Raw genomic sequence first — 26,106 nt, 5'->3', positions numbered from 1 at the left:
GAATAGTGATCTAAAGTTTAAAAACAAAACAAAACGAAAAAAAAAAATCAAGAAAACCAAAGTAGTACAGTAACATGAACAAAAAAGCAAAAAAGAGGTCTGGAGGGCACAGAAGGAAAGAGAGCAATAGCCCTTCAGAGGGTGGCCCACCAGATACCATACGCCTAACCATAAAAGACAACACCAAGGCCTCGTCCACCATGGCTCCAGGGGTTGCGCTAACAGAAGAGTCTGGCTTCTCCCATTCTCTTCCCACACCGTTGTCCAACTATCAACCCAATAAGAATCAACACTTCTAACAAACCTAATCAAGTGAATACATCCCCTAAAATATTTCAGAAAGGAGCCCTAGATACTTTCTCATACTTTTTGTTCCAACCACGTTAAAAAGTTAAGTTTTTAGGGGTTAAGAGCTGAAATCCTTAAAGGAAACAGGAGAAAGGAGGCAGAGGAGTCCCCTGGTGTTACTACTGTGGAGGCCTCCTTCTGATTTTCAGCAAAGGGCCAATATCGAGCCCCTCCCTTTAGAGACCTCCAGGCAGGACCAGGTGCAGAGCGAAGCCTCAATAGCTAGGAGCCATTTTATTTTCACCAGATTTCAACAGAGAATGGTGATATCATTCTGGATTTCTTACTTTCAGAACTATTCTTAGAGCTAGCACTTTTTCCCAGTATTCTGAAGATCATATTGCTTTATAAATTATAGAGACAAATGTATTATCCATCAATAACCTAGTTTCAAAATTTTGAGTAGTTGCCATAGGCCAGGTGTTTTCTGAATGAAACAGCGATTGAAAGATGATTAGATACGGTTCTTTCCCTGTATAGTGGCGAATGAAAGCACACTGGGCAGCTAACCATTGTGTGGAACTTCACCAGATTATTCCCAAAGTACTGTTTTACAAAGGGACACTGAGACCCACTGGAGATTTTAAGAAACAACAACCCAATCCACTTCTCTACTCAGCATTCTAGTTTCCCACAGAGTACCTTTGTGACAGAGATTCCAATTCATTCATGTGCTATATATGCCTCTTCAAAAATAGTCTGCACTAAAAGGTAAAAGCCACCCCGGGTAGCTCAGTGGGTTAAAGCCTCTGCCTTCAGCTCAGGTCATGATCTCAGGGTCCTGGGATCAAGCTCTGCATCAGGCTCTCTGCTCAGCAGGAAGCCTGCTTCCTCCTCTCTCTCTGCCTCCCTCTCTGCCTACTTGTGATCTGTCTGTCAAATAAATAAAAATAAAAAAATTAAATCTTTAAAAGGTAAAATTAGAACCAAACTTCCCTCTGCGAAACATGCTTTTATTTATATTTTCTTCTACATACCCTTCATTTTCTGAGTTTCTACACTGAGTGCCATTTATAATCAGAAAAAATAACAAATCAGAAAAATAACAAGAAAAAAATCAAACATATCAAACCTGTAGCTTTTACACTGCCTAAAATTCGTTCTCCAGTACATGTTTCTGTTCTTCATTAATTTCTATAGGCAGCTAAGAATGATGGACTAGAGAAGAAAATATTGTATTCAGAGGCTCAGCTATTTCTCAAATTCTCAGTAGGTATAATGTTAATACTAAGTACTAAAACTTCTCTTTCTTTGCCAAATTACCTTACTATACATACATCCCATTAAGGTGCCACTGCCATGCAAGAAAGCAGCCAGTTCTTACTGTAAATAGCACGGCACGGAAATACAGGGATTGGAAATCCCGATGAAGGGCCTGCCAAGCTAGGCCCCCAGTCAGACACTCCATCTCATTAAATATAAATTATTTTCAGGTTACAGTGAGAATTTAAAAAGACAGGCAACATTATTTCTTGATTTTAGAGAATACCAAACAAATCCTCAGAGAGGCAAAAGGGGCTTATCGATTACAGATGTAAAAGGCAAAACCTTAATTGTTACCGAAGACGGGGCTCTAAAGCTCATATTCTTTCCTTCTAGTTTTATAAGCTAGAAGGACTTGTAAAGAACCACCCTGTAATTATAACATTATTTGTTGCATGCCTTATAATTAAACTTCAAGAAGATGTGGTTCATATCAGAGAATGGATTCCCATTTCAGTGTATCTTTTGCTGTCTCTCTGAAACCTCAAGTGTTAAAAACAACACTTCAGGTTCTAGAAGAAAAAAGTACAAGGGGTACCTGTGTGGGTCCATCAGTTGGGCATCCAACCCTTGATTTTGGCTCAAGTCTTGATCTCAGGGTTGAGAGTTTTAGCCCTACATTGAGGTCCACTCTGGGTGTGGAGCCTACTTTAAAAAAAAAAAAAAAGATTCCAAAGAGAAGCAGCAGAGATAACCTCTTCTGAAAGGGGCTAGAATCCAGGATCTGCTTATTACTACCTGTGTGACCTTAGAGAAATTACTTATAATCTTCCTCTTCTGTTTTCTCAGCCAGAAAATTCAAATGATAATAGCCTCTTCCCTACCAAGACTGTTTGAAGATTCAGTAAGTTAGTAAGATGCTGATAACCATTCCTGCCACATACTATGTCCTATGTAAGTGTTGGCTATTACTACCTGAAATAACTCAACAAACCATTTGCAGTCACCACACCAATATCTGAATTAGATAAACCAGAAAAAGCAGCATGTGTGACGGGTAATAGGCAGGAATGATTTGAGTAAGACTCTACCTTACACTTAGAATACAAAAATGCTGTGGCTTTATTTCAAGTTCACAAACGTAGCTCCTGTTAGCCGGGGGTATCCTAAGCACCATCCCTAAAGCAGACTAGGAAGCCTCCCTTGGTCAAAGGGTCTACTAAGGTATTTATGGGACAGATTAGAAGGAGAAAAGTAGGAATTGAGAGTATAGAAAATAGAGGGCAGATAGATTAGAAATAATTGTAAAAAATGAAAATCACTGGAAGTTGACTTGCATGCCACCACTGCTCCCACTGATCCTGGTTAGGCCCAAGTATTTTCCCCCAAATACTTCTGCAAATGAATCCATCCTGAAAAGGCTTATGTGCCCTACTCACAAAGTTCTCCCTTAATGCCACCCTAGGATGGCATAGTTTTTTTGAGAAACACTAATGAGTATGTGGACAGAGTATGGAACTGAAATTTAATCACAAAAATCACCTGGTTTCATCATCTTGTGGTTCTTCTTTGAATCCTGGATTTTTTTATGGAAACATAGAGACTGTGGTGAAGAAAACCTTCATACACTCTAGGATTGGAAAGAAACACCAGGCATGAGAACACAGCCCAGCTTCTCAACAGATATGAAAATGATGCCGTAGCAACAGTTTACAGGTGAAGGAGTTGCTAAAAATTGGAGCTGAGGCGATGGCATATCTAAATGATCATCAATAACAATGAAATACATGCCCATTCTCTGAGATACACAAGATCCATGGCATAATTATTTTGGGACATTCTCAAAGTATGTCTTGTCTTAAATATTTCATTAGTGTTCAAAATCTTTTAGTCATGGGGGGAAGAAACAACACTGAATTTAGATGATCTTGGTGCTAACTGGCTACTTAGACAGACAACTACTGACAAACCCTTATTATATAAAGCTTCAGACCAAAAACCAACACAATCAACCTCTGAAGTCTTCTAAGGACGTCAACAACCTTGTACTGATCACTTAAGAAACATTTGATGCAGTAATTCTCTAACTGACCTTCAGATAATTCTAGATCTTCCAAAACATGAACCTAAGTAGCTCTGCTTTGCTTTATCTATTGCGGGAGGAGAAAGCAGGTGCTTTAAGATCCCCTTGAAATGAAGAGACCAAAATTATAGAAACTTCAGTGTGGTTGTTGGTTCAAATAACTATGGATCTTACAATGCCCAATTTGCTTCAGACAGTTACTTGGATGCTTGAAGATTAGGGATCAATTTATTTATTTAAAATGGTCTACTTTTGGGGTGCCTGGGTGGCTCAGTGGGTTAAAGCCTCTGCCTTCGGCTCAGGTCATGATCCCAGGGTCATGGAATTGGCCCCACATCGGGCTCTCTGCTCAGTGGGGAGCCTGAATCCTCCTCTCTCTCTCTCTGCTTGCCTCTCTGCCTACTTGTGATCTCTCTCTCTGTCAAATAAATAAAATCTTTAAAATAAATAAATAAATAAAAATAAAAATAAATAAAATAAAATGGTCTATTTTCAGTGGGCATTAAAAAAAGAAAAAAAGGGAGTAACTTTTTTTTTTTTTTTTTTGGTCAAAAACCAATATTATCAGGATTTGGAACACCAGAAATCTTTCTTAAAGAGATATAAGAATTTAAAAAAAAAAAAAAAAAAAAGGAAAGAACAAAAGAAAAATTGAGTGCTTTTCCTGCTCTTTAAAGGCATAGATGAGCTAAAGATTACACTAGTTCATTTTCCTTTTAATGTATTTTAGAATTATTTTTCCAATGCATAGATGCTGTTACCACCTACACAAGATTATTATAATCTATCCCAGGTAATTACTGCTGAGATCAGCAATTTAATGCCCTTTGTTTGCCAAATTTTTGTTTTCCCAAGAACCAATTCCACTCTATAAAGATGTGTTTCCAGGATACATATAATTATGCTGGGTATAACATCTGTCACTTTGCATGTTCAGAGCCTTACCAAACCGAAGTAAGGGACACGCTTGTATGCCAACCTTAGGGAGAATGATTCAAGTATTAAAAGCTTAAATATGCAGAAGAGGTTTTTTAGGCTGTATTTATCAAAAGTAAAAGCAAATTCTAATTTAAATACCTCCAAGTAGAATTAACTTATTTCGGTCCTTAGATAAATTTTAATATGGCTGTAGTATTTTTAATATTATTTAGTAACCCTGAGTTATCTTTACTAAGATTTCATATAGAAACCTTAGTGAATTTTCTACTTCAATTCTCTTTCAGGCCATCTAACAATCTCAACCAAAGCAACCTGTAATCAAGGACAGAAGAAAAAATAATTACTGGTGACCTCTTTTCTATATTTCACCCTTTAATAGCACGGTGGATTTCGATGACAAAACAGTGTTGCAATTTCAAATGTAGGTCAGTATTTTGATTGCACCACAGAAGTGAATCGTTCAGACTTGAAGAAAGCAGAGCAATACTGACCCAAATCACTTCTCTGCATGGCCTTCTAGGTTGCCCACCAATCTGATAATCCTGAGAAATTTCCATGTGCAAGATAATTGTTTATTGACAAGATTTTCCAGAAAGATACAAAGATGGAAAAAACTGGTTTCAGGACCAAACCTGAAATGAACCCTGAACATGAGGAAAACAAATCAGACACAGTCATCTGTCACCAAACATTTGCAATCACTGACAAAAAACTGAAGTTTGGAATTCCTCTCACTTTCAGAAAAGTTCAGGAGGACAAGCAAACTGATGACCGTGTCAGTGGTACTCAAATGTATTTCACTCTCTTTTGAGAGCTGCTATAATATAACTAAAAGATTACTGTTTGGGCCACTTTTAGACTGATGAGATAGCCCAAGTTCACAGAAATTTAGAGTAGAGGAAACCTACTTAAAAATAAAAGAAATAGGGGTGCCTGGGTGGCTCAGTGGGGTAAGCCTCTGCCTTCGACTCGGGTCATGGTCTCAGGATCCTGGAATCAAGCCCCGCATCTGGCTCTCTGCTTGGCGGGGAGCCTGCTTCCCCGCCTCTCTCTCTGCCTGCCTCTATGCCTGCTTGTGATCTCTCTCTGTCTCTCTCAAGTAAATAAATTAAATCTTTAAAAAAATAAAAATAAAAATAAATAAAAGAAATAGCACATTTTTCCAAACCATTTTCATATGGTCAACACTCCTAACAATTATTATTATAAATAATAAGAAAGTAAGTAACTATACATTAACCATTATATTTTTAAAAAATCAAACAACAACAAAATACATCACACTGCTAACAGAAATTTGAAGGAGAGGGAATAAAATCTACTTTCAGGGCTGCAAAAGATTTAGATAAACAAATATTTATAGACCGAATTGTGCTTCCCACCCCAAAATTCATATGATGAAACCCTAATCCCCCAGAGTGAATATATTTGAAGACAGTGCCTTAAATGAGTAATTAAGGCTAAATTAAGTCCTAAGGGCAGTATCCTAACCTGATACCACTGGTATCCTTATGAGAAGAGAAGGACACAGAGCTCTCTCTCTGTGTGCACAGGAAGCAGGCTGCATAAGGGCACAGGGAAAAAGAAGAAATGAAAACTTAAGGAAGGTTGGTTTATTGGTCTGCTGGGGCTGCCATAACAAAATACCACACGTTGGGTGACCTTTTGTCTCATCTCATCACCGTATCAAGCAAAACGTGGCAGAGAAACGAATCGTACATCTTTTTTCCCTTCTATATTCCATTATTTCCAGGCACGAACACTGAAGAATATTTAACGCCAAAAGGAGAAAAAGCTTTAATTGCCTCCTTTATCATTAGTTAGCACACTAGACTTACACTGAGAAGACACTAAATTTTTTTAGGTGAGAATTAATTAAAATAGCAAGTGATTCAGTCTGGCCCGGAGAAGACAGGTGAAGTTAACTGAAAAATTTGTGTAAGATATGAAAGTACCAATAACAATTATTTCTCATATTGTCTTTCTGCAGCATCACACAGAAAATTTTCCAGGGGTGCCTGGGTGGCTCAGTGGATTAAAGCCTCTGCCTTCGGTTCAGGTCATGATCCCAGGGTCCTGGGATGGAGCCCAGCATCGGGCTCTCTGCTCAGCGGGGAGCCTGCCTCTTCCTCTCTCTGCCTGCCTCTTTGCCTACTTGTGATCCCTGTCTGTCAAATAAATAGATGAAATCTTTGAAAAAAAAGAAAATAAAATCTTCCAAAAGTCCTTGATATTTTTGCTCCCACAGAACTAAAACCAGTGCCTCCTTGAGCTTCCAAACCTAGGAAGATGGAGGACAGCGGCACCTGGAAAGTTAGGGTCAAGACTGACCCAGAATTAAGTGGAGAAACTAGTCAGTTTGAGAAGGTTCATCAAAGCCAACTAGAGAAATGGCCCTTCATCTCCCTCCACCCATCTCTTCCCCTGCTGCCCCTATGACAGCCTCCTCCCTGGGAGCTCAAATTCTGATTTAAGGGGCTAAAGGGAGGGCTTTAAGAAGGCCCCATAGGGAGGAATACTTTGCCTTAAGCAAACTACTCCCCCTTCTCACCACTCACCCTAATGTTTGTCCTCTCCCAGACTCACACATGATTCAAGTCTTAGAAAAGGGCTCTGAAGTGTAGAGACAAAAAAAAAAGAGAGAGAGAGAGAAGAGAAGAGAGAAGGAACAGAGCTTATTTTGTGATTTTCTAAAGGAATAACTGCTGGACATTTACATTTTGCTTTTTCCCCAGATCACTTAAACCTTAACCATTTTAAGCTAAACCACCTTCAGATATTAAAATATCATTCAGAAAAAGCATTTACTTGAAATAATAAATAACACTAAATTCAGTATTTTAAGGGCAAGGTTAAAGAAAATTATACAAATAATGAGTTTATATTTGAATAATTCATTGCAAAGATCCATACATCATTTTTCAAAAGTGTTTCCATAGCTTCCATTGTTCTTTCAAGTTTTTTTTATTTTATTTCTTATTTCTTTTCAGTGTTCCAAAATTCACAGCTTCCACTGTTCTTAACCAGTTTCTGTATCTGTGCCCTTCCCAATTCTAAAATAAGTTCCTGACCTTACATTATTTTCTATATCATCTGTAAACTTTGAGAGGCGTTAATAAAATTCTGTGGTTAAGAGAGTATTTAATCTAGAAATATGTATTATCCTAAGACACCATTAGACTTATTCTCATATATGCGGATCAGGGAAACAAATGAAAGAAATCCAATTATTTAAGACAGTAATCCCTTAACTCTAGGATTTTGTTTTAATTATAAAGAGTGTGTCTTATTAAAAACAAAACAAAGCCTTATCCTTTAAGAGAGAAACCCCTTGCTTCTCTGGCGAACATGCATGCAAGATTTCCTAAAGAATGCAATCAACAAATTAATTTTGCTATTCTTCAATTTCCCGTGATATAACTGACATCTTAAAAAGCGAATCAAGTAAACAATTATGGGTTCACCTGTTCGTGATGTCATACCAGGTACCAGACAATGTTACTGGAAATGTTTTCTTCTGTTTCCCCTCCTCCATCCCACCATGATCACAGACAAAATCCCCTGCACTAAAAATGAACAACAAGAAGTGTAGGCAGTAATAAGCATTTAAAAGAAGATCGCTAAGTAGTCTACTTCAAATAGGACTCCAGATATACCCAGGACTGAAAACTCTTGATGAACATCCCCTATCCCTCTGGTTCCTCCAGCGTCTCACACAGGGAAGGGGGGTGGGGGTGGGAGGGAGTCCTGGAAGCGATGACTGCAAGTAAAGAGCCTGTTCTACAAGAGGAAAAAAAAAAAAAAGTCATTGGAGACTCCCTTAGTTGTTCCTACACTTATCATACCCAGAGGGAAACTCAACCACAGCTTGGGAGAATTATACTACCCTTTGGGTCCAGGCCACTAGCCCACTTAAATGTTGAGTGTTGGGTCCAGAAGGTGGAGGGAAATCCCTCTTTCTCGAGGGACAGTAAGGCCCCTGCTTCTCCTATTTCAGGCTTAAAAGAAAGCTGCTGAGGCACTCAACACAGCCTCACTCGGTTTTACCACCGCAAATAAAGCGTTCAATAATCCTGTCCCCCTCACTGAACCAAGTTTTGGCATGGAAGGCACACAGACCTCACAGAGGCCAAAACTGAGCCACAGCAGGTCCAGCACCTCAGGTAACTGGCAAGAGCCTCCACTCGGTTTCAGCCAAGGGATGGCAGGCAGGGGACAGAAGGCTGTCCTAATGACATAAGTCACCCAAGGGACAGAGAGAGCCTAAGAGCAGCAAGGGCGACCGAATGAGCAGAGAGATGTAAATGAGGACATGCTTAGAGTCTGAAGGAGACCAACAGCTGATGCATGGAAAAGAGGAAAGTAGAAAGTAAAAGCTGTTCTAGCTATTATCTGAACACCACAGACATACACTGTGACTAGGACTATATCTCTTATATATACTTACTTTGTTGGGCTTAAATTTCGTATAAAATGTGTAGGTAAGAATTTTATTGACAATATCCTCTAATAAATGGGGTTGGGAAAAAAGATCTTTTTATACATCTTCCTCTGGAAAACATGGACCAATATTCCAATTCAGAGACCATTCTTTCGTTTTGAGATTTTAAATACGATATACAGCCATATTGCTCTCTTTGAATAAATAGCTAGGTCATTAAAAAAAAATGGGAGAAACAAAGATGAATGCAGAAAAGAAAATTCCAGACAATGGTAATGTGTGGTCGTTGTTTTTTGTTCAGTCATACCAAGTGAGTAGAAGGGATCCCACCAAGAAATCAATCAGTGGCTTATGTTCTCTAGAGGTTTTTCCCATATCCTAAAGCAAAAATATCATGACTTCATAGAAACTTCACTTCCTCTTCCTTTGCCTGTCCTTCTAAACCCATCAAAGATACTAAGAAAGATTAGCAATCAGCATAGGATATGAACTGACCAATGATACACCACAACTACTGCACACTTTCATAAAACTCAAAGAGTAATTTCAGAACCATCAGTAAGCAATTTTGGACTACAAATTTTGGGTCCTAAAGGGTCCATACAAGGGCTCTTTTCTAATTTAAAGTATCAATGACAAAAAAAAGTTAAACGAGATATCTTTTTAAAATAACGTGCACAGGAAGCTTCAGTTTCTTTCTGAATTATGCCATGGAGGTTATTAATTAATATCAACAGCATAAAAAAAACCCAGACTGTGAGCCTACTCTAATGAAATACTGTAGATTCACATTAAAAAGTGACTGACGGGTCAAATTCTGAAAAAGAAACAGTAGATACCACCACAAAACTAGCAGATGTTTCTTGAGGTCATTTGTACAAAAACATAAGCATATGTTAAAGAAATCTGACACTATCATGGAATCAGTTGGTGTCTAAAATAATAGCAGCTCCTTATGGCAATATGGTAATATCCGTATCAAATGCACAACACATTATGTTGCAACAGTATGTGCAGACAAAAGAGCATCGGTGGCAGCAATAATGACCAGTGCTTTCATTATGGTGAAAAAATAAAATTAGAAGGTTATATGCAGGGCATAGTATTGTTTAACAGTAAACTGAAGATGACAGACAGTATGTTGAATTTTCAGAGTCTGCACTTCACTGATTTTATGGAGACTCTTATAAAGGCAGAATATTAACTGAGTAAGAACACTCAAGTTTTTATAGGCACCTCTGATATGGGTTTTCAGATTTCTTCATTCTTCCTAAGAATAATGGTGTAGATAGCTGTTGTTTTCAAAGCTAATGGTAGTACTTGATTAGTTTAGGATATGAACAGGAATTCTTCAGTTCAAATCCATAGTTCAGCCTGGTGTCCTATACTCAGTATTTAAGCAACTGGTAACTACTAGGTCATTATTGTAGAGGAAAGCTGCAAATAATTTAGTAAGTGTATTATCAGCTTCAACCTCAGAAGTCTGAGCTCTTCAAAGATAGTTCTTTGGAACAGTTATACACAACAAAGTATATGGTGACACAATGGATGCTAATTATTATTGACTAAAAGATCTTTGAAAAGCCAAAGCCAAAAGGCATTCCATAACTTAAAGATTTTATTTATTTGAGAGAGTGAGTGAGCACACAAGCGGGGGGCGGGGGGTGCAGCAGAGGGAGTAGGAGAAGCAGGTTCCCCACTGAACAGGAAGTGCGATGGGGGGCACTCAGTCCCAGGACCCTGGGATCATGACCTGAAGGCAGAGGCTTACCCAAATGAGCCACCCAGGCTCCCTGGTAAGCTGTAACTTTTTATACTAATTGTTGGGATTCACATTATACTGTAGGAAAGTTAAATTTGAAAAAGCGTTAGAATTACAATGTACATATTTTGCATCCACTGCTTCAGCATGGAAAAATGAATCCAGCATGTACCTAGCAAAGTGCTCAAGTATCAAGAAGATTTGGGTAAAATTAGATTTACCCATAAGATATTTCCACAGCATGAAGCCCAGTGACAGAGTAGGTTTGATCCCAGTATAAAACACTCAAGCAACCTGGAAAAAGATTTGAATTTTATTCAGAAGCTAGAATACCAAGACATTTCCCCCACCCAGATATGAAAAATGCTAATTTACCAAATGGAAATATGATTTTTAGAGAAAAATTTCTACTTTTGAAATGAGAGATTATAAATCAAATCCCATGACAAAAATGTATTTATATTTTTTTAGTTTACCCTAAGTATTTAAACAAATTATCTGAAATAAGTAGGTTATGAATGGGACTTTAAAAATGAATTCTAGGGGCGCCTGGATTGCTCAGTGGATTAAGCCTCTGCCTTCGGCTCAGGTCATGATCCCATGTCCTGGGATCAAGTCCCGCATCGGGCTCTCTGCTCAGCGGGGAGTCTGCTTCCCCTCTCTCTGCCTGCCTCTCTGCCTACTTGTGATCTCTGTCAAATAAATAAATAAAATCTTTTTTAAAAAATGCATTCTATCCAAGATTTTTTTTTCTGTTTTTTTTTAATTTTTAATTTTTTATAAACATATTTTTATCCCCAGGGGTACAGGTCTGTGAATCACCAGGTTTACACACTTCACAGCACTCACCAAAGCACATACTCTCAAGTGACTCTATCCAAGATTTTAAGTGTAACAAGTTTCTATCTATATAATGAAAACAAAACATACTCTACCTTCCCTTTACACTTTCAGTACATGAAAACAAGCCTAATATAAGGAAACCAACATGCCAACAGTTGCTCAATTTTATTGATCTTATTCTTTCTGCACAGGTGGACATAGAAAGTACTTTGAATTAAGTGTTAATGTTCAGTACACTTAAAAGGTTAATTTGGAATATTATTTGTATTAGACCAACTCCAATTTTAGGAAATGAATATTTTCTGAGTTTAAAGTGATACGTAAAAAGTCCTTTTTTAGGGGCACCTGGGTGGCTCAGTGGGTTAAAGCCTCTGCCTTCGGCTCAGGTCATGATCCCAGGGTCTTGGGATCGAGCCCCGTATCAGGCTCTCAGCTTCGCAGGGATCCTGCTTCCTCCTCGCTCTCTTCCTGCCTCTCTGCCTACTTGTGATCTCTGTCTGTCAAATAAATAAATAAATAAGTTCTTTTCTACATGCAAAAATTGTGTTTAAAATAGCTTCATTGATTTTTAAAATTTCAGTAATACCTAAATATTATGGCTGTACAAAGATCATAAATTTCCAATATTTAATGTTTTCTGAAAATAGCTTTAATTTCTTTTCTTAAAGTAGCCTCAGCCTAGTAAGAAACATGACACAGTTGACAGCCCAAGGTTCATGAGAAACAAAGATCTGAAGTTTGATAAGTTTCAGCTTACAGTCCTTCAGGAGCCATTTCTCCAGTTTATGCATTTTTCAAGCTTTCAATTTCCCTTCTGTTTGGACATTTCGCTAGTCACTGGCATATTTGATGCATGGTACAATGCATTTCGAGTAAGATACTTTCTCATTTTGCTATTCTGAGAATTTTAGCAGTGTCCACACTATCCATTCTGTCATACACATTAAAAATCTCAGCATCACCATTATTTCTTCCCCTTCCCTCAAGCCCCACATCCTCCAAATTCTATCTCTGACAATATCCCTTCATCTAGCTTCACCTCTCCTTTCTCCCCGCAACATGCACACGGTCTCCTGGATCTTCTGCTATACTCGCTGCTTAACTAGGCTCTTCAGTGTGGAGCCCATTTATACCCCCTCCTGGTTCCATAAGTGCCTTCTCAAAATCCAAACTCTCTTGCTTTAAAAAAACAAAACAACAACAACAATAAAAAAAAAACCCTTGACATTCTCTGACATTCAGATTTTGCCACCGCTTACTCAATTCAGGGTGAGACACCAACTTCCTAGCCTGATATTCAAGTCAGTACAAATTACTGAATTACTGACTTACCACCAAGCGCTGTCATCTCCCTCATTTACACATACACACTCTTTATACCCTATGCTGATTTTCCGAATAGGTCAAAGCATTCTCTCCTGAGATTTTTCCCTCAAAATTGTGTTCCTAGAATTTTTTTTTTTACACCTTTGTGTTGCCAACTCCCAGTCCTACTTTCAAGTCTACCCTCACTCACATCCCTCTGTAGCTTTCCCTGACCTCCTCCTCTACCCAACCCAACAGTATGATTTTCTCTTTTATAACTAAAAGTGATAACTTCCATGTATTATGCCCTGTAATATCTCAAAGGCACATAAGATAGGCCGCTAATAATTTTGCCAGTAAGTCTCCCTGCAGATTGTGAATATTTGGAAGCAGAAATTGTGTCAAATTGATTACGCCATTCCCGGAGCCTCCCCCCACCCCAGCACGAAATAGGTGCCCCTTAATGTTGGGGGAAATAAGCTACAAGTATGAATAATTTAATGAGAAAGACAAATTAAAACCATAGGGAAACAGAATTTCTCATCTATCAGGATTTTAAAACTTTTACAATATACTCTTTTGAAGAAACTTCGCAGAAACAGGTGCCCTCATACAATGATAAAAAGGCAAAACAGTACAATTTTTTTTAAAGATTTTATTTATTTATCAGAGAGAGAGAGGGAGAGAGAGCGAGCACAGGCAGACAGAATGGCAGGCAGAGGCAGAGGGAGAAGCAGGCTACCTGCCAAGCAAGGAGCCCGATGTGGGACTCGATCCCAGGATGCTGGGATCATGACCTGAGCCAAAGGCAGCTGCTTAACCAACTGAGCCATCCAGGCGTCCCAAAACAGTACAATTTTTATGAGGTAATTTGGAAATATTAAGCAAAACTATGCAAGCAGTTGGGGGGAGTACATGGGAAATCTTTGCCAACTTCTGCTTAATTTTGCTATGAACCTAAAACTACTCTAAAAAATAAAACCTATTAAAAATTATATAGGTATTTATTCTTTGAGTCAACAATCCCACTCCTAGGAATCTATTCCAAAAATATACTGGAAAAAAAAAAACCCACAAAAGGATACATAAGATTTTTCATTACAACACCATTTATTTTCCCAGCAACAAAAATGACTAGAAGCAACCCAAATCCTTCAATGGAGAGCTGGTTCAACAAACTACAGTACACAGATTATTGTGCAGGTATAAAAGCAAGCGTGGACTCTCACTATAGAGTGATATGCCAGGTATATTGTTAATTTAAAAAGAAATCAAAGCGGAGAAAAAATATGGTAGGCTAAAATGCATTTAAGAAAGTAGAAAGGGGTTGGGTAAGGAGTATATACATATAAGCAAACACGTACACACACACACACACACACACACACACAGTTTGCTTATATTTACAAATGAATAAGCCAAAAATTTGAAAAGACAAATAAGCTTACCTATAATAGGAAGGAAGAAAAAGCATAGAAAAGACACAGATAAAAAGTTACACTTCCCAGAATATAGTTTGTTTAAAAGGTCTGACTCTGGAACCCTATATTTTTACATAATTACAGAATAAAACTGGATTTGAAAAAAAATGCCCAAAATTAAAAACAAAGTTAAATTATCATTCTGTGCATTGAGTTGAGGATAGACTATCACAGATAGGAATGATTTTGGGTGTCTTTAAAACACAATACTTTGGGGCGCCTGGGTGGCTCAGTGGGTTAAAGCCTCTGCCTTCGGCTCTGGTCATGATCCCAGGGTCCTGGGATCGAGCCCCGTATCAGGCTCTCTGCTCTGCGGAGAGCCTGCTTCCTCCTCTCTCTCTTCCTGCCTGCCTCTCTGCCTACTTGTGATCTGTCAAATAAATAAAATCTTAAAAAAAAAAAAAAAAAAAAAAAACAACCACACAGTACTTTGACTACACACACCATCTACCCTGAGTGGTATATACCCTAAAAGCAATAACAGAAAGTTACAGAATGATCTTAAATGGCTTTCAGAAGTTATACTGTTAATGGCAGCATTGGTGTTACTATTCTGTGATTTATAGGTGTTGTAAGATAAAGCAAGGGAGCAAGTAGGTATATTGTTGCAGTTAAAAATCAAGATTTTAGGGGCACCTGGGTGGCTCAGTGGGTTGTGCCTCTGCCTTCAGCTCAGGTCATGATCTCAGGGTCCAGGGATCAAGCCCCACATTGGACTCTCTGCTCAGCGGGGAACCTGCTTCCCCCTCTCTCTCTACCTGCCTCTCTGCCTGCTTGTGATCTCTCACTCTGTGTCAAAATAAATAATTATCTCTTTAAAAAAAATCCAAGATTTAAGGATAGCAAAAAAGAGATAAAACAAAAACCTTTTAGTTCTGAACTGAAACTAGAAGTATAATTCCATGATGCATTTTCATTTTTAGAAGAAAAATACATACTTCCTAGCTGTTTTCTGGAAAACAAACAAAAAAAACCCTGGAAAACAGGCCCATTGAAGGGAAATATTGGCAATGAGAACAAGCAGTGCTCAAACTGTGGTCTTGAAATACCACTACCCAATAAAAGTAACTAAGTGTCCTTGATGATTGGGTTGTACATGTCTGAGGCATGACCTACCATTCCAGAAAGCCAGAAAACGATCAGAGACAGCAGAGGGAATGTCAAAAGAACTTAGAAGTCAACTTGGAGGGCTTCCCAACCATCCCAAATGCCAGAATTAGGACAATTCGAGAATTAGTAAGAATTGGCATTGCTGTAAATTGAAACCTATATTATATGTTTCAATACCTAAGTTCTTAACAATCATAATAAACCTCACTGGTCATTATGGCTGCTGTCATCTCCCTTTGAGGAAGAACTTTCCTTTCTGCTGCAGAGAAGGCAGTTACCGGTTGGCCCCCAGCTGTCGGTCCCTTCAGGCTCTACCTCAACTCATTGCTGAGGTCATACTATTCCCAAACTAAACACGGCTGAGGTTCGGCCATTTCTGGCCAAGGCAGGGCTCCTAATGGGCAGTCTTATCCCCCAGATCTCACCATAGGTAAGCAAAGACTTGACTAGACCTGGATCATGGGCTGAGGCTCTCCCTGTCCCTGCCTGCTTTACAGGTGTCAGATAGGCCTCAGAGTCACAAGGGTATCCCTCCCTAGCAGCCTCCCCCTACTTGTATCTTTCACAGATACTTGCCCCCAATAAATTTCTCATATTCTTTCAAGAAACTAGAGACCAGACAACTCAGTTTGTTCAGAAAAAAAATTGCAAGGGAAAAAAGAGGAATCCGGGGATTAGAAAATATTAAAAACCCAGCAACCAACTGCAAAATGGCCCTTATTCCCCCCTGTTGATTTCTATTTAAAGAGAAACAATCAGAAGATTCTGAACACGGACTGGATATTTAAGGATATAGGGGATTATTTTAAATTGGAATAGTGCTTTTGTGATTATATTGTGCCTATTTTTTAAACCCTTATCTCCTAGAGATACACGCTGAGATGTTTATATGTATAGATGCGATTTATGAGGTCTAGGAATTGCTTCCAACTATTCCAGAGAAATAAGGGGAAAACCCAGGGCATAGATAAAACAAGACTGAGTTTAAACAATTTCAAGGCCAATGTGTTCTACAGAGCCTCACTCTTCTCTGGGTTTTATATAGACTTCTATTATTCTTTCTACATTTGACTATGTCTCAGGTTTTCCATAATAAAAACACTGACCTTTTTTTTTTTTTTTAAGCTATAAAAATTCCCACTTCTTTTTCATCATGTACTCTGAAATGGAAGTAGCCCAAGAAGAATGTGATGCCCATGGTAGAATGGTCTTCAAGGCCTGAAAGAAGTCTGAGGATATTACTGTATTAAAGGTTTTTTGTTTTTGTTTGGGCCATGATGCTCCCTCACACACAAGACAGACTCCTGATGGCATGAGGGGGAATTCCTTCTTGCTTGATCCAGGAAGCAGAGAACCTAATGGGACAGTATGGGCTCACCCATCAGAATGGTTGGCTTTGAACTCCATTGCTAGTATGACCTTGGACAAGTTATTTAACATCTCTGGGCCCTAGGGATAAAAATCCTACCTAGACTACATAATCTTGCTGGAAAGATTAAACAAGATAAGATACTTGGCACAGGACTTGGCAGTGTAAACATCAATAAGCGTTCACGGTTTTCAGTCAAACACTGGACACTGTTGTGTAGCAGCAGTTTTCCAGAACACGGTTTCTGATTAAAATCCTGCAATGTACACAGGAATTCCCTGATGCCAGCTGGTATATTATTTTAGATTTATCTTTAGGCTTACCATAAGTCCACAGCACTATGCCAAATTTTTTTTTTTAAATATGCATACCTGAAGGCCTCCCTGCTTCTTGATTTCGTCATTTATCTATCACACCAAAATCCTCAACTTCTGGTCCACATGCCAGAAGTTATCATAAAACTTAATTCCCTTCAAATTCCATTTCTCTTTTTTTTTTTACTTCTCTCATCACATACTGATTTTGGAAAACTTAAGAGTGTATGAATAGTCATGGCTACTAACAATCCCCTCCTTTTGTTCATTCTACACATACAACCAGATTTCACTTGCCCCGGATGTACTACATCTTTGGTTCAGTTCTTCCAAAACCTGGGCAGGATACACTCATATGGAAGACTTCTAGAAGGACTGATGTTTGTAGATTTGCCAATATTTGAAATGTAATCTAAGGACCTAGTCAAGTAACAGGCTCAGCAGGAGAGATGATAAGGTTCAGAATGAGCAGTGCAGAACTGAGTTCACAGGGAATTAGGTCTATTACCTCCCTAGCCCTTTAAATAAGGATGGTCCATTTCCCCCAAAGTACAGAGAGCACGAAAACGCCCAGTCCAGGCAATACCATCCTCCTATGTATCCAACCTACCCATCAATCCCATTACCTACTACCACGGCTCTTTGATTCTTCAGCTCCACTTTGATGATTCATGTCAGGTCCTCCTGCTTCCCTCAGTCCCAGCTGGATTCGCCTCTGGTTTACTGACTGTGATCCAGACATTGGACTCTCGGTTTTTAAGTCCCTTGGCTTCAGCACAAGCACGGTTCCCCAGTTCCCCACATAAAAAGATATTTATGTGCCAGGTCTAGCCCCCAAAGATCCCTATGTGGGGGAGGGCAAAAGAAAGGGAGACATAAAAGTAGATCAAGGTTCTAAAAGTACTTGCCTTCAGAGGATGCCATATGGTTGAGGAAACCATCAATATGGAGACTCTTAGGGAGCTGGGGTATGCAGGCTAAAGACAGTTATTTCGCATATACTATTTCTATAGTAAGAAACAGATTAAGTTTGCCAAATCTCAGTTCAAGTAAATCACAGCCACCAAGAGGAATAATACAATCATTTTTAGAGACAAGATTTCAACTTTACTATCAATTCTTACTTTGCAACAAAAGGGGGTTTTTTTTGTTTTTTTTTGTTTTTTTTTTTTTTTTGTATTCACAAAATATGTTAAAGGACTTTGTTGTCTCTAGACTCTGTGGTTTTGTCTAAATTGGCTGCTCCGGTTATAGGACTGTATCAGTTTTACATGAAGATTTGGAAATGGTACCTTCCTGGAAGAAGTAAATATTATATTAAAACTGACACCTTAGGAATAAAGGAAATCAACAATTTCAACTCTTGATGCATTAGAACCCCATTATCCAATGTGATCACCACTAACCATTTGTGGCTATTAATTTTAATTAAAATTAAAAATTCAGTTAATCACAGCAGTCACATTTCAGGCATACTAGCCGTGTGTGGCTGGTGAGAAGGGTACTGGACAGTTCAGACACAGAATATCCCATCACCACAGAAGCTTCAAGTCGTGCTTTAAAGATTCACTCTACATTTGTTTTCTGTGTGGACCAATTTACTTTAATAAGAAGCTTTTATATAACAGGACTATTTAATATTTCTATAATAGCTTAACAGACCCTTCAAAGCACTTTAAAAACTTCATAAACAATACAGGCAGTTCCTTGGTAAACTTGATTTTTCCTACTATCTTTTTAAAAGTCCTTCAAATCTGACATCTTAGGAACAGTGACCATTTTTTTTAAAAGAAGTATTTTCTTAATATGTAGACTGATAAATCAAAGCATGTTTTACCGAGTAATTAATCTTTCAATAATTCACACAACAGGTCATTTTGGGGTTTAACCCCTGCTTCCATTATTTCTGACCACAAGGTCCACCGACAGATGTCTCACTTTGGATGTACACAACAGAAGACTGGGATCTGTTTCACGTACATCTGTTCCCAAACAGCTTAGGCAGATTAATACTTAGAATGCACCCAGGTCTGCTAAGTCCCAAACAACCATTAACTCTTGTTGTTTTTAAATTATTTTTTCTCACTTTCACATTTTTCCACACTACTTTTCACACTGCTAAGTTTCCAGCAAATGTTTATACATGTAAAGCTAATCATTTTAATGCTCCTAAAAGAAACACTTTCAAGACCTTATTCTGAAGCCCAGCTTTCTCACATTTTCTGGTTACTGCTTTAATTCAGCTCAGCTCAGAACTAGGGTAGGAATAACCCTTTGGTGAAACAGATCATGAAATTGTGTAATCTGAAGGAGGAAGTCCATGAAAAATAGAGAATTTTAAACCACAAGATTTGAGACTCTCATTTTTTTTCCTATTTAATACATAATATCCAGATGCTAATCAGATTACAAAATCCTTGTCTTGAAATTTGCTTAAAAGGCATCGTAAATGAAATCAAGGATAAGCTAGTCTTTTTACCAATCATTAAAAAATGTGCTGATGACTAGTGCTAACCAACATTTTTCCATCAGAAAATGGTTTCTTCCTTTCCAAAGATAGGCCCGGGGCTGAGAGGACTGTCCACTTCTCTCTACTATGCCCTGAAGCTGTGGGAGGGCAGGAAGGGGACTGTTTTTCCCCCATGTGTTTCTTCTAATTAGAAATTCATTAGGGTTGAATGGCTCCTGCTGTCAAACAAGACTCATCTGCAGGCACCGGACGGTTGACCCCACTGGTCATTCAAACCTGAGACTTATTTATGTCCTAACACCTGAAGTCTATGAAAATAGGTATGTTCTTTAAAAAGCAACTTCTGAGTTAATGGTTTTCGGCAATTATATACAGTTGATCCTTAAATAATGTGGGGGTTGTGCTGACCCACGTGCAGTCAAAAAAAAAATCCATTTAACTCTCGATTCACCCAAAACTTAATAGCTAACTGTTGAACAGCAGCCTTCCCAGCAATAATAGTCAATTAACACATATTTTGTATGTTAAATGTATTATATACTGTATTCTTACAAGAAAGTAAACTATAGGAAAAAATGTATCTTTCAAGATGAACATTTATACTTCTGTACTGCATCAAAAACAAAACAAAACAAAACTCACATGTCAATAGAGCTGTGTAATTCCAAGTCAAGTTGTTCAAGGGTCAACCGTAATGAAATGTATAATTCTGCAGGTGAAGAAACTAAGTGGGGTTAAATCACTTGCCCAAGTCAGTTACAGTTCTGATAGTCACAGAGATAAGATGGCAGGTCCTTTGGAGCCCCGTCCTGAGAACATTCCTGTACCAGGCAGATTACACACAGCTTGAGTGGGGAACCTATAAAAGGTCCCATCACATTTTTCATACATCAGAATGCTATCCATTAGTAAATAGTGAGGCTTCCAGTGTGAAAAGGCAGAGAGATCTGTGGGCATTTGGTATTCCTGTCACAGAAATTCCTAAATTGATCATTCTTTTTTTTTTTTTTTTAAAGAATTTTATTTATTTGACAGAGAGAGATCACAAGTAGGCAGAGAGGCAGGCAGAGAGAGAGGAGGAAGCAGGCTCCCCGCTGAGCAAAGAGCCTGACGCGGGGCTCGATCCCAGGACCCTGGGATCATGACCTGAGCCGAAGGCAGAGGCTTTAACCCACTGAGCCACCCAGGCGCCCCTAAATTGATCATTCTTAACTGTATTAAAATTTGAGCTTAATACAGCTTAACCCTACCCATTCCTAACTCTCCCTACCAGGAGCTTTTCCTTTATGATAAAACAAGATCCACCCGGTCACACAGTACTATAAGCAGATCCAGCTTTGCGGAGGTACAAAAATGCTTCTATCTTCTGCTTTCATCGAACCTTTCAAGTAGAAGCTTACTACCTGCTAAGTAAACATGGCAAGAAAGTTGTCCTTGGCTGAGATCTAGAACAATGCCAACAGACAACTGGTGATGCTTTCGAAGACCTTGAACTCTGAAAAGTGATCCAATAACAGCACAAGGACTACGTTGTAAAATACACAGATCTATCTAATACATGTGCCCATGTCCCCTTTCCTGTGCACCCTTCATTTCGGACGCCTCCCTCCCCACCCCAGTTCCAGGCACTGTGTTGAGAGCTGCCCATACTGGTAGCACTACTCTTAATCCGCTTTGCCTAGATAAGTCCCATAACCCAGGCTTATCTGGTCTCAGACAACTCACTTGATCCCTCTCCCCTTTATTCAGAGTTTTGTTCCTTCCTAGGTCACAGCTAAGGGGGTAATTACTTTATATTCACAGGAATAAACGGTTCATTTTATATTTACACAAGAAAAATGGCCAGATTTTTAAATTCCCATAGAAAGATCATTGGGTAACATAGCAGATCATCAACCTTTTCCGAACAGATGACGCCCTTCTGTGCACATATTTTACATTGTTGTGGTGGCCTCCTGGTCAACCCATGCCCAGGTATGCTTACCACCCTGCAGCTGAGCAAGAGAGAACCTTCTAGCCAAGGCACCCACTGTGGAGAAGTGGGCCAACATTAGCTTAATTTTTTTTTTCTTTTTAGAAGAGTTCCAATACTTTAAAGAAAAATGGAGGGGATACTCCTGCATGCGATGCAAACCCACTGTTAAGTAGCAGTATAATAAAGGGTACAATGCAATAGACAAAACTAAAGTTCATGGGACCAGTTAGCAAATTCGTTCAACGATCAGTCACGTGTCAGACACTCTTCAAAGTGCTGACAGGTAACAAACCGATGGTCTGAACATCTTTCCCCCCCACCTAGATCTAGTCTGAGAGTTATACCATCAGCCCCGCTGCTTCTCAGGCCTTCAGATTGGGTCTGAATTCTACCACTGGCTTTCCTCATTCTCCAGCTTGCAGATGGCATGCAAGGGGGGACAGCTCAGGCTCCGTAATCCCACAGTAGACCTCTTCAAAGCTATAGCCCAAGTTCCTTTTCTCTGGAGAACCCAAACACATTCTAGATTTGTCAAAACCCATAGAATGTACAACATCAAGAGTGAACATCAAAAGTGAACCCTAATGTATACTATCGACTCTGGGTAATGATAGTTCATGTAGGTTCATGAACTATAACAAATGTACCACTCTGTTGAGCAATGTGGCTAATGTGGGGGGGAGGTGGCTGTGCATGTGGAAGGGACAGAGGGCATATGGGAAATCTCTGTACCTTTTGCTCAATTTTCCAGTGAACCTAAAACTGTTCTTAAAAATAAAATCTACTTTTAAAAACCATGTAGGTTTAAAAACTGAGTGGTCTTGCAACTCTTTCCTGTGTATGATCTAATAATAATGCCCAGTGACCCCACTCCACCCTTTCCCAGAACAGCCTGTCACTGGCCAAGGAGCGCTGGACACACCCCACTACATCCTTCCACACCACAGCCTCCCAGGTATGGTAACCTTGATACAGCTCTTCCTCCATTAACTGGACCAATTTCACTGGTCTTTCAGCACTCACCTCTAAACTAATTCCACATCAGACATTATTTCTCACATTTAAACTTGTGTCTTCGTACCTTCTTTTACCACTCAGTTTACTAAGTAAAACATCCACTTCTAAAATAGAAGTTCTTATGAAGCTGCTAGGATTCCGACCTTCCAATTTTAAGGGCCTAAAGTGGCACACTAGGTATTAAAAAAAAAAAAAAAAAAAAAAAAAAAAAAAAGTAATACACCTAGATGAAAAAAGATGGGTTTTAGAGCAAAACAACAAAAACAAAACAAATTTTCAACCTTTATGTTTTTAAATTCTACTTCAGGAACACTAAGCAAGCATACTTTTCCTCCATCACCACTCATTTAAAACATTTCCTTTCTTGTGTCATTATTTGCCTTTTTCTGGAGGGGCACTGCAACACCAATCTGTATGATCTCTCATTGAACAAGGTCGTGTTTTAATTGTCTTGTTTCCCCTTCATTGTAGGTAAAACTGGCTCTTGTAGGCTAAACTCTATAACTTCTATATCCTCCCAAATTCAAACTGACTTAAAAACTTAAAAGTTAGCGATATGGACATAGAATTCTGTCAACTCAGAGCTTTAATAAAATAGTCTACCTTAGTTGTCAAAACACCTGAAAACATTTTAATTAAAGTATAAGTGAGCCAGGATGGTTTATGGAGCAGAGGCGGAATTCACACTCAACCAGGGCAGAGTCCCTGACTAGTCGGCAGCATTTTGTAAGCTTTTTGCAGAAGAAACTTTAAAACAGTAACAGGTTTCTATAGTACTAGTACAGGGTGGCCAGTTTTCCAACCCAGAAAGATTTTTTTTTAAATTTTCTTAAATTGGTATTCAGCTAGGTGAGACAGCATCACATCCCAGTTTCTTGAGAAATCATCTCTAGACTGACTTGAAATAGTTCTATTGTAAATAAGGCACTGTAATATTTCTAAGTAACTCAAGTCAATAAAAGACGAATGCAAGTAAACAGCATGATTAAAGTTTTAAAGTTAACATTAAGACTAAGCTTGTAGAAGCCTTGATTCTAGACAATGGCAAGGAATGTGAGGGGCATCGAAGTCCAGAGAGAGCCCAAAGTTGGGGGGAGGGGGCTTAAAATTCAGAAGTCAGCAAAAGGAGAGGTGGAGTCAGAACCCACTTGTTGGTGTACTCTGCAAAGTGCTTATACTCCCAGCGCACGGGCAGAAATGGACGGATTAAAACTTCAGCTTGGAGGGAAGGAGGCCCTTTCCAAGCAGCTTGAAAAACATCGCCCCTCTGGGGCTCAGTTCTTTTTTTTTTTTTTTTTTTTCTGCGTCGCAAAACAGAAGCTGAGCGTGACTTTGCTCCGGAGGCGGGAAGCCAGGCAAGAGGCAGCAGGTAGCGCGAGGCCCCTGGGGGTAGATAAGGTTCTCCCACTTTGGGAAGGAGGGGGCGGTGGCGTCGGGACGCTGGGAGAGGAGGAGCCTGGGGGGAGCGGAGTGGAAGCGCGGGGGCGGGAGGTGGAGGGAGGAGGAGAGGGTGGAGGCGCGGCTGGTGGTGAAGGAGCCGGGACCACTCACCCGCGGGTCGCTCGGGTTGGATGGGCCACCACCTCAGGGCCAGCTCGCTCAGCACCACGTCGCAGCTGCTCCTCCCGATCTCGAAGATGCCCCGCAGCAGAGTCTGCCCGGCCGCCGCCTCCGGCTGTAGCCCGGACACCCACAGCGCCGAGGGCACAGCGGCCGCCGCCGGGGGCGCTTCTTCCTCCGGGCCGCCCTCCAGGGCGCTCACGCGGCCTCCGCGCCTCCCCCGGGGCATGGCGGAGACGCTAGCTGAGCCGGAGCCAGGGGTCTGGGGAGGCCTTTGAGGAGGAAGTGGAGGCCGCAGCAGCCACGGCTCCGGCTGCGTCGGGCGCTGCCACAGCAACCGCGCGCAGGGCAGAGACCCAAGAGGGAGGCGGGGCGGGCAGGCGGGGCCGCCGGGACCCAGTCCAGCACCTCGGCCTGCGGGACGCGGGTCTCCGCCGCTCAATACAAAAAGACCCCCGTCCCGGAAGAGGAAAAGTGTCTCCCTCCGCCAAACTTTACTCTTCGCGGGGATTTAGTGGAGTGCGCTACCCGCGGCGCTTCTCAAACTTTTACTTAGCCTCTGGGCATCTCGTTAAAATGCACATTCCTATTGAAGCGGTGGTGCGGGATGAGGTCCGGGATACAGTATTTCTAAGAAGCTCGGGGTGATGGCGACGCCCACGTCCTGGTCCGCAGAGCACAGTTCGGGTTGCAAGGACCTCTGTTTTTTGCATCTCCTTCCCGGTGGGCTCTCTTGGAAGGCGGAGGTCACGCCCGCAAGTGTTAGCTGGTTTTTCGCACCTGGTGTAAAGTGCGCATTTCCCAGGTGCCCCGAGGGGAAGCCAAAGTCTCAGGTTTGCATCGACCAATTCTCACCTGACCAACATAGTATTAAAAGAAGATGCCTTAACACCATGAGCACTAACGTATAGAATTATTGAATCACTATGTATACACTTAATCACTATATGTACATCCAGTAATGTATACTGGAATGAAAGGGGGAGGAAAAGCCAATAAAAAGTGCCTTTGTGCTCTCAGTATGGACGGTCCTACTTTCCTCAAGATCTCTCCAAGGCAATCTTGTCTTTGCCTGGATCTGGCACTCCCTGGAGAGAGCTTACAAGCAGCAGGCCTTGTTCTCTTGAAGGCTACCGCCGTAATGCAGTGTTACCTGGAAATGGAGAGGGCCCCGAGGGGTTCATCCAACACTTTCTTCTGGGAGTGGAGAGTCATGAAATTAGCCGATGGTTAATTGGGAAAGCACAGAGAGTCTGGAGGCCAGTGGTTCTCAATCATGGCTGCACATTAGAGTTACCGGGGGAGTTTAAAAAAAATCCAGATGCCCAGGCTGCACTTGAAGACAATTAAATTGGAATCTCCGGGGATGGGACCCAGCTTCCCTGATGATTCCAGTGCTCAGCTAGGCCTGGGAATCGCTGCTCTGAGCGGTGGATGAACCGGGAGCTGACAATCTGTGACAAGAAATCAGGGAACAACGGAGTTCTCTGGAAGAGGAGCGGAGTGGGAGGTAAATCAGCAGCCTTTTCATAAGGTCAGAATAATTGTATTGAGAAAAAGTTAGGGGCAAGGGACTGAAAGAACAAATTAAATTCACAGAGTTGTGAATTCTTGTTCCAGGGTGCTTGGGCCTCACCAGTGACTTCAGGCTCTTCTCACTCCTGCGCTTGTCCTGGTCACGCTGCAAAGCCAGACGGAAGACCTCGTGGAAGCAGGAGTATCTCATGGTTCTCTGCTCAAACTTGGATTTCAGACAAGCCAGGGAGGAAGACTGGAGGCCTGGCCAAATCCCTTTCAGACATAAAGCGCATGTGTGTCAGTTAAGCTGGGACTCTGACTGTTTAATGCTCTGAAAACAAATACCCAAGCTTCCAAGCAAAGCAGGG

General features: G+C 40.4%; 1 protein-coding gene across 4 annotated transcripts in view; it reads right to left on the bottom strand.

The window, feature by feature from the left end:
* The window catches only part of CERKL (ceramide kinase like), a 138,769-nt gene extending 114,011 nt beyond the window's left edge, over nucleotides 1–24,758 (bottom strand). For 3 of the 4 annotated variants that reach the window (XM_059166864.1, XM_059166865.1, XM_059166868.1), the window contains exon 1: nucleotides 24,212–24,753. In XM_059166864.1, coding sequence (XP_059022847.1) covers nucleotides 24,212–24,449 — 238 coding nt within the window. In that variant the 5' untranslated portion in view covers nucleotides 24,450–24,753. Of the gene's footprint in view, nucleotides 1–24,211 lie in introns of all 4 variants that reach the window. The other variant, XM_059166866.1, reaches the window with a different exon arrangement.
* Between the last annotated feature and the right edge of the window lie 1,348 nt (nucleotides 24,759–26,106).

Source organism: Mustela lutreola, chromosome 3 (genome assembly GCF_030435805.1).
Source record: "Mustela lutreola isolate mMusLut2 chromosome 3, mMusLut2.pri, whole genome shotgun sequence".
NCBI classification, from domain to species: domain Eukaryota; kingdom Metazoa; phylum Chordata; class Mammalia; order Carnivora; family Mustelidae; genus Mustela; species Mustela lutreola.
The sequence above is the reverse complement of the archived record's forward strand: the minus strand, read 5'-3'. Positions and strand labels throughout refer to the sequence as shown.